The 12,566-nt window shown below is 41.7% G+C and overlaps 1 protein-coding gene across 2 annotated transcripts in view; it reads left to right on the top strand.

Moving 5' to 3' along the window:
* ephb1 (EPH receptor B1) overlaps positions 1–12,566 on the top strand; it is a 219,758-nt gene that overhangs the window by 128,733 nt on the left and 78,459 nt on the right. For both annotated transcript variants that reach the window (XM_084732571.1, XM_084732570.1), the window contains exons 4-5: positions 541–696; positions 11,172–11,507. In XM_084732571.1, coding sequence (XP_084588697.1) covers positions 541–696; positions 11,172–11,507 — 492 coding nt within the window. The remainder of the gene's footprint in view (positions 1–540; positions 697–11,171; positions 11,508–12,566) is intronic.

Below are 12,566 nucleotides of genomic sequence, written 5' to 3'. Positions count from 1 at the left end.
TCACTGCCCCAGACCATATTGTACATGCCAGAAGGGACATTCGCTGTTATTTTAGCAACTTTGAACCTTGAACTTTGCTGTTGTTTTAGTCTGAAATCACATCCCACATGAAATCAGCTGTTTATTTATATGTATTTATACATACAACATGTTTTTTCTTGTTTTTCCCTTCTTCTTTTTATTGTATATTTTTTATCGTTCTGTCCTCTCTCTACTTGTTTTTTTGCTTTGGGTTGTAATTTTACTTTAATTTTTCTTTGCTTTTGTTTGGCTTTAGTGTTTTGGCTCTCTTTTGTTACTGCCTCCCGGGTACTCTGCTCTTGCTTTGTCTGTCAAGTGTGCTGTATAAATAAAATTATAATAATTATTAATATCATAACTTGGACTCTTTTCTGACTCCATCTGTTTACATCTCTGCCCACCATTCTATCTGATAGCATACAAATGTATTAGACCCAGATGCCTGGCTCGTGCGTGGTACTCAGATTTTTATTTTTTTTCATTCAGTCATTATTTGACATTGTCTTTCTGCTCTCACAGCATGCCCGCCGGGTACCTTCAAGTCAACCCAGGGTCCAGGTCTGTGTCTACAGTGCCCTCCCAACAGCCGCTCCACAGCTGAGGCCGCCACCATCTGCGTGTGCCGCAACGGCTACTACCGCGGCGACGCCGATCAGCCAGATGAACCGTGCACCAGTGAGTATATCTTACATGACATGACATACACACTATAACACTGTCACACACTTGCATCCTTGTAGGACAAGCATATCCATGTATGCATTATCCATTTTAGTGTAAATGTATATTTGACATCAATATTGAACATGCATAGAAGCCATTATTTCAGCGATAGTGTCAAGATTGATTTTTTTTATCTCGCCCCTACTGCGTCTCTTTCTCCTTCTGAGCCAGCACATGTAGTAGCATTCAAATGAGCATGTAACTAGAGACCTGGTCGTCTTCTCTGTCTGGTCATAATAATCACATTGCAGGGTTTCTATCATTGACGTCTCCATCATTGTGCCAGTGAGCTTCCTCCCCATTTCCCCTCGGTTATCTCCCACTCTCAGTCTCCCTTTCTCGCTGTTGTTCTTTCTTTCTGTCTGCTATCATCCCCCGAAGTCCTAATTACTCAGGCAGATGCTGCGAAGCTTCGACACTGCCCTGCCGTTATCCGCTGGAGATCCAATAAGGCCTCTCACAGCATCAAAGTTATCTTAATATGATGTAAAAGCAATATGCTAAGGTTTCCTGCCGTCCCTGCTGACACACAGTTACGCAGAAGGAGGGAACTGTTAGACCCCAAAAAGTTTGTTTACCTCTCTCCCTTTCGCTGCCACTGGGGAGGGTCTTAATGGTTTGTTCTCCTCACAACAACAAACATTGAAGCATTATTGCTGTGGTTATGTATTCATTTAGTCCTGATTTATTCACATAGACCTGGCTAATTGGCCTCAGCAATGGGCTCAGGAAGGACCACACTCCTTTCCTAATCAGTTAGCAGCTGCATAGGGTAGCCTTCACAGCTAAAACGTGTATTGAATGTTCCTCTTCAGCGATGTTTCCTCTTTAAAACTAAAAAAAAAAAGTGCCTTAAAGCTGCAGAGGCACCCCAATGCAGCACGGCTGTCTGTCTGCTGTTTGAACGCTTCCCAAGCGTAGACATCCACACCTTTAGGCTTCGGATGTTCTCAGCGGATGACACCCCACTTTCACCTTGAGTTTTCTCCGCCCTCCTGTGGTATAGCACGCAACTCTCTGGTGAATTAGTGAACGCTCCATCAAGTGTAGCATCTGCCTCTACCTTGAGGCCGTGAATTTTCCCCAAGCAATCTCCACAACAGCTCCCCAATGGAGCCTCTTGAACAGATCCCCCTGGTCGGTGCTCAGTTTCCTAATGCAGCCTGCGTTTGTGTTTTTTTTTTCTGTTTTCAATCAAGCCACTTCCTTTCAAGTCTTATCTGCACTGTCAGTTTTGTTCTTTTTTCTCCTCTGCTTCACGCTCTATGCTCAGTACAACTTAAATCCTCTCAATATCTTAAAGGGACAGTTCACCCCCAAATCTATACTGCATGCTTTTCCTATTACCTGTGGCTCTATTTATCTATCTGGTTTGTTCTGTTGAAAGTTGTCGAGTGTTGGAAATATCGTTTGTGGAGATGTCTGCCTTCTCTCAAATATAATGGAAGCAGGTGGAAATCGGCTTGTGGTGCGCATTTGAAAAACTCGACAGTAATGTCTATTTACAGATATCAGGACCTGGTTATTCAAGATAATCCACAGACCTTGTTGTCAGCAGGTTCATGTAGCAACTGTTTTCTCTTTAACGAACTACACTCGTCAACCGGATCACCATGCAGAAGAAAGTGTGCATCCAAGAACCAGTTATTGTTTCATCCTGAGTGAAGAGAGTGAAGCTCAGCTGAGGAGGACCCCATTAATATTTACATCCCATACTGTCACGAGCACGAGCCAAGCCTCTTGCCCATGAGTACATGCTTGCTTGCTTCTATGTGGTGATGCGGTTGACGTTTGGTAGAGAAAAAATAGTCCCTAGATGGGACTGCTCAAAACAAGGATTGTGGATTATCTTGAGTAATGGAGTCATTGCTGTTATAAAATGTATTTTTTGGGCAACACAAGCCAAGCCCTATCTAGTTCCATTATATTGTAGATAAAGCAGATATCTCTAGGGCTGATATCTCTGAAACTCTGCAACACAGCGTCCGAGACATACGGTGGCCAGTTTTACAGGAAATGAAACACTGAGGTGTTTGGGGGCTCTTTGCTGGGTTTGGCTCTTGGCTTCCCAGGGCTCAGTCAGCTAATGTGATGGCTAACTCTGTGGCTACCTGAGCTAACTAGCTTACAGATAACAGCAGACAGCGGTTAACCTACTCTAGCAACAAATAAACAAGCTAAAAGCAATCTGTCCGTCAGCCAACTCTGTAAGCTAAATCACATTGGTACTGTACTTTGTCATCAAACTAACCATATAACATTCAATGACATCTGTATTACAAGTCCATATGGTACCACTTAACAAGTTTTTCATGACACCATTACAAAAGCAGTCCAAAATGTATCACGGCCATCACAGGCCCTCATAGGACAGTACAATGTGTTAAAATGTTAAAATGTGAAGCTAAACAGTTTTTTTAAGCCTGATAATGTCAAATTGTCATAACAAAGACATCTCAAACAATGTCGATTTTGCATTAAAAATAACATAATTTGACTGAATGACACTTAATGACAATAGTAATAAACATTCAAAAAGACTCCATGGTTATAACATGATTATGACAATGCAATGACAGTCTTATACACACTCATTTAAATAAAGTATTACCAGTAGCACTACAGTTAAAAATATGTTTTGCTTTTGGGGTGAACTGTCCTTTTAACAATGAGGTGAGAATATTTTTGTTCATAATATAAATATAATTGTTCATAAGTTTAAAAAAAAAATAAATAAATAAAAATTCCCACTACTACAATCAGAATTCTCAATTCTTTGAAAAATGCTTTTATTCCCCAAACATGCATTTAAAATGTACTACTGAGAATTTTGTTTTCAGCCACCCCTTTTAACATTAACATCTTAAACCAACTCCTCTTCCTCCTCAATTTGTGTTAACAGAATTCTTTTGCAACAGCGCATTCAAAGCCCTCTCTGAAGGTTGAACCATACAGTAGCAACTTAGCTCTATGCTCAGGGCGCCATAGATCTCAGCAGGGGGGGCCAGTGAGATCATCCCAGTAAGAATCTCTTTAATACTTCGGGTCCTGATAAGAGCGCTACTAGAGTAGCTTAAATCAGGCCAATCTGTAGCAGCAGAAGCTGTAGCTTCAGCGTCAGAGGCGCAGGTCCCTGTGTGCTCCAGATCAGTCTGATTAGCTTGCTGATGGATTGTCCAGCGCCTGGCTTTGTCAGAGGGGGAGGGGGGCTTCACGCTACCCCCCCTCTTTTCCCTCAGGGATATGCCAAGGCTGGGATGCACTTCAAACTACCCCTCCACCTCCTGCCCCTCCTTTATCCCAATCTTCTGTCTTGTGCTGACTTCAACCTCGCCTGAGGGGAGGAACACCAAGTGTTCTGTCTCGCAGCGTGAAGCCCACTCCTCTCAGCGCTGGGCGCTTTGGGACAGCAGCTTGCATTGCACTGCATTCCCTCCTGGTCCGTTCTTCGGGCTCCAGGCCCCAGTCTGACGTAACTCTACCTCCCGGCGGGGGTGCATGTGTGAAAAAGAATTAATGCGTACATGTGAGAACGGTGTGGTGGTGGGCGGGGAGGGGGGTCAGCCAGCTCCAGCATGCTGGGCCAGTGGGTTTCTCTCAACGTGTGAGTCAGAGGAGGAGAATGACAAGCTGAGTGGTAACTGAGGGGAGTCAGACGGTGAAACCAGTGCTGATTGGTCCGGAGGGGAGATAAGATGCAGTGATGGAGCGTCCCGGTGTGAGGAATAGTAAAGAAGTGAAGGGAATCATGGGAGGTAAAGACTAATGACAAAGATAGATAGAAAAAATCCATTAACACAGTAGGAGGGTTGTGACCAAACTAAGATTTGAATATGTACATTTGAAGGTTTAGTCTGAATTTAGAAAAAAATGGTAAATTAAATGAGCTGTCTGGGGAGGTTTTGCACATAGCCCACAGTAACACAGGATATGAGAGAGTCCCACTGAGACGCTTTTCGATGTTATGTAGAAAACATGCTGTATGTGCATGTTTACATCTTGGAAACCACCACTGCCAGCCACCAACCAATTCATGGGGAAAATCTTTGGAATGTAATCGAATGAACATAAATATAGGGAAAGGGCAGGAAAATAAGACGGTTCTGATGGGTTCCTACATTCCTGATCTGTACCACATTGGCCCTGAATCCTGTGGCTCTCACTCAATTCTCATATCTGTGGCCTGGTCCCCTGAAAATCTCCTTGAGCCCTGTCAAACACTGTCTACGCCTCATAACACAAACATACCCCACTGAAATTCCCGACTGAAAGGGCGAGCTTATCTGCTTTTCCATTCTCCTCATCATCCCATTTAGATTTTTTTTTTCTTCTTTGCTCCCCTATTCACCGACTCTCCTCTCTCCTTGTTCTTCTTTCAAAGAGAAAGAGGAACGAACCATCAAAGTGCATAAATATTCTGTTCTTTTCTCCAAGTTTTTTTTTTTTTTTTCTCCTCCACATCAACTCTGTTGTCAATTCTGGAGGCAGTTGAGGTTGCTTCCCACAGCAGTCAGATGGCCACTTTATTCTCTCAGTAATGCAGTACAGTGGAAACTGCTTATGGTGACCGGGTTAAAGTGATCGATCAGTTATGGATCAAAAATCTAAAAAATATCACATTGCAAGAAACTGGATCATATGTGGAGATTTTTTGATATGCTTTACACCAAATACTGAGCTAGAGTTTACCTCATATAGTTATATAGTATACTGTGTCCAGATACATCTAATGTTGCATATGCGGTAAAAAAAATCTGAATGATATCTGATATATATTAATGATATCATGAATACCCTAAATCCCATGATACTTTGCCTCGCAGCAACACATCTGCTTCCAGCTGCTACCTGAGGCAGGTGTGTGTGCACATTGAAATCATGACCAAAAAAAGAGGAAAAAGAGGGTAATTGTCTCTCAATGAAAATCTCCTCAGAGCTTATGACAAACTACTACAGTACTGTACCATATTATAGCGTATTTAATTTACACACAGTTCAGTAATTTAATTTGTACAGGAATTTGAAAATGCGGTTGACCCTCTGTATTTTCGAACAGTCACTACAATTCAATGGAAGCAGTCAGTTTCATTACTTTATATTCATGTAATAAATATACATCGCTGAGGATAATTTGCATGTTATAACAATCATCCACTTATAGTGATATATTTGACCCGGCCAGACGAAATCAATATAATGTCACAGATGAAGTCAAGTCAAAGTAATTGTCTGACCTACTCTGATCCCTGCACTGACCATGAGATCATAATGCTCCAGACTACTGTGCATTTCAAAAATTGCACCAGTCTTTGGTGCCCCTGTAGCTCAGTTGGTAGAACATGCACCTCATGTACTGAGACTGTCAGTCCTCTGCAGCGGCTGCTGGTTTGATTCCCATCTGTGGCCCATTTGCTGCGTGTCATCCCTTCTCTCTCTACTCTCTTTCCTGTCATATCTTCAGCTATCCCTATCAAATAAAGGCAAAAATGCCCAAACAATAACCTTAAAGAAAATGCACAAGTCTCTACGTCACACCTAAAGCTTTATCTATGAGGAACCAAGTACAGTAATTCAACATTTGGAATCACAGTAAAGAGTAATGTGGGAGTGTAGATTATCCTTTAAAAGAAAAGCCTGTTTATTCATATTGTGTCTCCTCAGACGAGTCACTGTGGGTGCACCCACATCTCCCAGGCTGCGCTCCATGCTCACATAAACACTAACACACACAGTCTATCTACGACTCTCTCAGTCTCTCAGCCAGACAGTATTAGTCCTTATAACATGTTTTATTTCATGTCTCACCAACCCACACAGCCCTCCTTTCTTTCTCCCAGCTCCTCTGGCTGTGATCAGTATCTCCACACAGGGACCTTCTGTTGGTCCCTCAAGGCCTGTTTCACATCATAAAAACAAACAGTTTGAAAGAAGAGAAGCGTCGGCCTCAGACCATTCAAAGTGGGGATGAGTAAACAATGTGCAGAAGTGTTTATTTTGGGCACTGGGACACTCTGTATGTTAGCAGCTGAGGGAGGAAACTGGTCTTTTACAGTCCAGGCGGCACCGTAAAGCCCAGTCACTAACAGGGCAGCTATGCATACCTGTCAGTCTTTAAATAGCCAAGAGTGTCCCTCTGAGTATCTCATATACGTGTATGTGGAAGACATCGGAAGTTGGATAGTTTGATTTATCATAACTCTAGACTCCAGATTAGTTAAAGGTAGAAAGTGCAATATTAACAAGAACAAAGCAGTTAATCAAAGAAACAAAACAAATTTTCTAAAACAGAAATTTTGTCTGCTGGATTTTGTGTGAACGCAGCTGAATTGGCTTCTTGGAGCTACATACCACACCAAAATACAAGAAAATAAGAAACTATAGGCAAAGCGTGGGGTCTGTGCAGATACAAACATCACCACACACTTCTCGTGGGTCGTGATTTAGATGGATTTTTTAGGAAAAGGCTGCATAGAATTCCTGTAAAGATACAGGGTATCACATTATAAAAGACCATGTTGTTGATCATGGAGGCATGCTTATTTAAAATCTTTTGCAATATGCTTTAATTTAGAAATTCTCTCCTTTTATTTCCCAACCTCAATCGGCACACAAAGACACATTTGCACATGCGCAAACTTGAAGCCACTTTTAGCTCGTGTCAACTTTTAGCTGGTACCGATGTTGGTGCAAGCACTGCTGCTACATCTTGGTATTTTTCTGACCTACAGAAGAGGGACCAAGTGTGCCCATGTCCAGACAAAAATGCTCAGATGCAAGACAAAAAAAATATCACTAGAGGGCACAAAGGAGAAAAATCTGTACACTGGCTCCAAATAAATATTTAATCCTATTTTAGGACATTCTCTCTCAAGTCAATGCCCTAAAAGAAAATTAAAATATTTATTCGGAGTCTAACATTGTACAAGACTTTTCTCCTTTGTACTTTCTTGACCTTGAATTGACCTTTGTGTGTTCGCTTGGTAGTTGGCATGCCCTGCACAGCTTGCAAGGTGCAAAAGCAGGAGGTGTGGAGCAACAAGATGGGTGTTAATGCATCTGAAAAGCACAAGGCTTGATGTTGGTTTTTCAAAAAATAAATGTGTTTCAAAACAGACCCAACTTCATCAAGTGACGTTTGTTTTCATGTCAGTGGCAATTCATAATTTGTCTACGTTATTCATAAAGCAAACACACACAAAGTGTACTTTAAGGCAAGTGATCGGGTTAAGAATTTTTTAATTACAATAGTATGAGACACAGCAGAAGTTTTATCTGGGCTAAATTTAAGAGGGCGACTTAAGAAACATGTTAAATTCTTAGAAAAAAGAAAATCCCAAACTCGCTCCAGATAGTCATGTAAACAGGATTACTATGAGGGTATTGTCAGTTTATGTAACCATGTAAACAGCTTACACAGACGGATCCTTGACTCACAGTTTTGGCAGCAGTGGCATTGTTGTTGCATGTAAACACAAACAAATCTAATTGAGTACAACCGTATTAATCACGTAAGGAAAACAAACTGAACGCATGCAGCAAAACAATATAACATTTTATTTTTAGTCTAAATTGTTTAGTTATTATGCAGTTTATTGTCTTACATGTGCATTATGACTTATACTATCTCCATAAATTCAGCTTCAGAAGGCTCATCATCTGGCTCCAATTTTCCTTTGCTATGTATTTGTTCCTTACTGTTCTGTGCTTTCAGGACAACCATATTGATTTGGCTCACCAGTATTGTCATGCGCCCCTCTGATTGCCACAGCTGTTTAAAGGGTATGAAAAGAATAATATGACTGGCTGAGGAGATATGGTTCATCACGGCATGAGTTCTATTTACAGTCCCGTTCACCAAACCCTTTTGTGCATAATGCAATTGCCCATACTGAACAGAAATAACCCATGCATTGATTTGTCCTCATTGTCCTTGTGCAAATGACCTACCACTTTGCACTGGTTGTTGTAATTGCACCATTAAAATAGTCCATACTGTGCTGTGATACAGTTCATGTCACAAAGAGCACATGAGCTGCTTAGAGATGATGTTTTGCCTTTATAAGTTAAGCACAAGCAACACGTATGTGAGCACAACTAAATCTGACTGGCATAGCTAAACGAACGCCAGCTGAGAGCCTGTAAGTAACGTTCTCAACAAATTAAATCCTATGGCAAATTAGAGCAGCCACGGGCTGCAGTAATAGTCTGCAAATCACTGGCTAAGTGGCAGTCACATCTGATTTCTTGTGCCATCCCCGCATATGTTGAGCTTGGTTGTAATTGGGACGAAAAGAGTGTGAGGTCTCGTTCACACCTCGACCAGGAAATATTTATTTCTTCCACCATGCATGCGTGAATACATTGACACAGGCAGCGTAGGCATAAATACACAGAAACAGATAGTTCAAGCGTGTGTGTTTGTGTCACATGCATTTTCCACATGAGCAGATGTGCACTGCTTTTCTCAGCAATGCAAGTTTGGGGGCAAGTGAATGTATGTGATGGATGATTCAGAGGATACACGCGGTGTGAGGAACATATGAAGTGCCTACTGTGCACTCCCCCTAGGGGAACACCTAAAGTGCTGCCAATTCTCCCACATACCATTTTTACACTAGAATGAATGCGTATACGCATGTTTTTAATCATGGATAAACCTGATTTTTTTTTTTTGTAAAAAAAAAAAAAAAAAGGTGATTAACCCTTTTCTTATTGCCGGTAGACAGGTGTGCCTTTCTGTCTTTTTTTCTGATTGTGTCATTTTTTTAGATGAAATAAAAGGTTTATCCACCATTCAGACCCTCGCGTCAAGACAAGTGGTCATCAATACACACCTTCAAGTGGGTGCAAACTCCAGTGTGCTGTGCAGATGCACCAAGTCAAACCATGTCAAGTCGAGCGACAAGCCTCCACTGAAAAGGGACAAAATTAGCTTGCCGATCAGAGCTGATAAATGCTTGTTACTACTGCAGAGTAATTTCCAAGAGTGACTGGTGATTGCACCCCTCTCGTTTAAGAAAAAAGCCAGATGTTAGTGGGTGTTCGTGGGGTTTTTTTGTCCAGTGTAAAAAGGACCTTTAGATAGTGTGCTCCTACACTCTCTTTCATCATATTTTCCTCCCACATGCAATGCATCTGGCAGCATCCAAAAACCAATTTACGTGCCGTTTGACCACGTATCTGGAGCACTAGCTGTCCTCTCAGCCAGACCAGAATAATCACACTATGGAGGTCACACCCTTCCTGTCACTGACCTCTCTGTTGTTGAGGCGCGGAGCCGAGGTCACGGCAGTAACAGCGCCGTTCTCTCACCCTTGCGTGTTCTGCCGCTTTGTCCCAGCTCCCCAGGGCTATCCCACATGGCTTAGCGGCAACAATGATTAATTGTGTCTGTGTTGACTGAAGTAACTATCTGCCCTATGCCCGCAGACATGGGAAGCTGTATCATAATATACTTAAAAAATCTATATGTATTCTTCATGTTGTCATAGTTTTCTCATGGGTAAAAAGAAAGAGGAGGAGGATATGAAGTACGGTGTGTTAGAGAGCAAAGTAATTCCTCAAAGAGTCCCTTGAATTGAGCAGATTTTTACTTTCACAGTAGTCATGGATCTAATAGTGGGTCAGTTAAACTTCTCTTTAATGATAAAGGTCAGGCTTTATGGAGGATGAATTGGTACCAGATCAGCTCTGCAGGGCAGCCTCACTTAACCCAAGCAGCACTGACTAAGGGCTTTGGAAAGCTTCTGCTTTATCGGCAGTGTCTGCCTGCTATCTGAGACGAAAGAGCCGCCTCTGAGCAGCTGGAGGGACACAGAGTCTCAGCTAAGCAAAAAAAAAAAAAAAAATCTCCTCTGCCATTTGAACAGATTTTAACTCTTAAAGAATTGTGCTCCAATTGCGGGAGGCAGAGCAAGCCACTTTCCTGCACCCTAATATTAAGCCACCACTCAAGCAAAACAATAGTTTTATTATTTCTTGATTTCTTTCTGAATATCGTCTTTGAGGTTCTGCTCCAGCTGCGGGCTATGAGGGAGTGAATGGGAGCGTGAATCTCCAGAGCCACTTGGATAAGAATACTCCATGCAACACTGCATTTTGCTAAATAACCAATGTTTGATAGACACAAACGTTTCGCTGTATGATCTCTGGGTGTGAATAGAATAAATTAGCATTCCAATTGTGCTGAAGATGGAGAAAAAGAAGAAAAAGACAAGTTGCTTTTGAACAACAACACTTATATTTATTACAGGGTTGTAAATTGACTAAATTGACCTAACAGCAGGCAGTTTTATGAAACAGTTTCCATTTTTTTCTTGACAAGCAATGCATTATTTTGCTTTACGAATCGTGACAGCTTGCCTGACATAAAATGCTTCTAGCTGTAAACGTAAACGGCATTTTGCTTACAACTTTTTTTGCTTCAGGTGTCCCATCCAGCCCGAGGAATGTGATCTCCATTGTGAACGAGACCTCTGTGATCCTGGAGTGGCATTCTCCCAGGGAGACAGGCGGCCGCGATGACGTCGTCTACAACATAGTGTGCAAGAAGTGCCGAGCCGACCGGCGCTCCTGCTCCCACTGCGACGATAACGTGGATTTCGTCCCTCGACAGCTGGGCCTGACTGAGACCAGGGTGTTCATCAGCAACCTGTGGGCTCACACCCTCTACAGCTTTGAGATACAGGCTGTCAACGGCGTCAGCAATAAGAGCCCGTACCCTGCCCAGCATGTCTCCATAGACATCACCACCAACCAGGCTGGTAAGTGGCTGCTATGACAAGGCATGATGATAATAATGATGACTATGTGCAGTATCATTATCATGTAATCTTCCATATGTTATTTTTAAATATATCCTCTTTATAAGCAAGCTGGGCTCATCCTTCTCTTAGTAGTAGTAGTATTAGTAGTAGGGAATACGATACCAAGGTGGTTTACTTGCTGCGCTTGGCTCCTGGCACCCTGGGGCTGAGTATGGTAATTAGGTGGTTAGCTCCATGGCTAACTGAGCTAATTATCATCAGCTACAGATAACAGCGGTTAGCCTACTTTAGCAACAAGTGAACAAGCTAACCACTGTCTGGTCATCAGCTAATTCTGTAAGCTAAATCATCTTGGTACTGTAGTGTGTCGTCACACTGGCCTTATAACATCTTTATGACATGCCCAAATGGTACCACTTTACTTGAAGTCCAGAAATTATTCATGACACTGTTATAAAGCACTTGACAGTGTAATACAATTTAATGACATCTTTATGAAAAGTCCAAATTACAAAGATACCATTTTACTTGGAAAATATTCATGACACATTTATGATGGTCTCATAATAGCCAGAGTCAAAACCATCCACTTATCACAGTTTAATGTAATGTGACGACATAAAACTTAACAATTTCTTTAAGTCTGATCATGTCAAGTCGTCCTGGTAAACACATTGATGGGTTACGTTGTCTTGTTGTCATAACAAAGACAAACAATTTCAAATTAGCATTAAAGACAAAGGCATAATTGACCAAAAGACACTTAACATTCAGTGAGGTGATTGGTGTCATGACATGGTTATGACACTGTAGTGACAGCCTTATGTACAATCCTTCAAATAAAGTTACCATAGTAGTAGTAGTTATTTCAATGAACATTTGTGGAAAGGCAAATTCTACTATTATTGCATAAATGTGAATCATTTCACTTCAAAATACCCTCATCTTGCACAATGTGCATTTCAGAGTCTCACTTCATGGCATATCTTACTTCAGGGCTGCTAAGATTTCACGTCGCTCCACCGTGAATAATGACTTTAAGGCTTGAAGCGTGAG

This window comes from Lutjanus erythropterus, chromosome 12 (assembly GCF_056507025.1).
Source record: "Lutjanus erythropterus isolate fLutEry1 chromosome 12, fLutEry1.hap2, whole genome shotgun sequence".
NCBI lineage: Eukaryota > Metazoa > Chordata > Actinopteri > Lutjaniformes > Lutjanidae > Lutjanus > Lutjanus erythropterus.
Note: the sequence above shows the minus strand (reverse complement) of the source record. Positions and strands in the feature narration are given on the sequence as shown.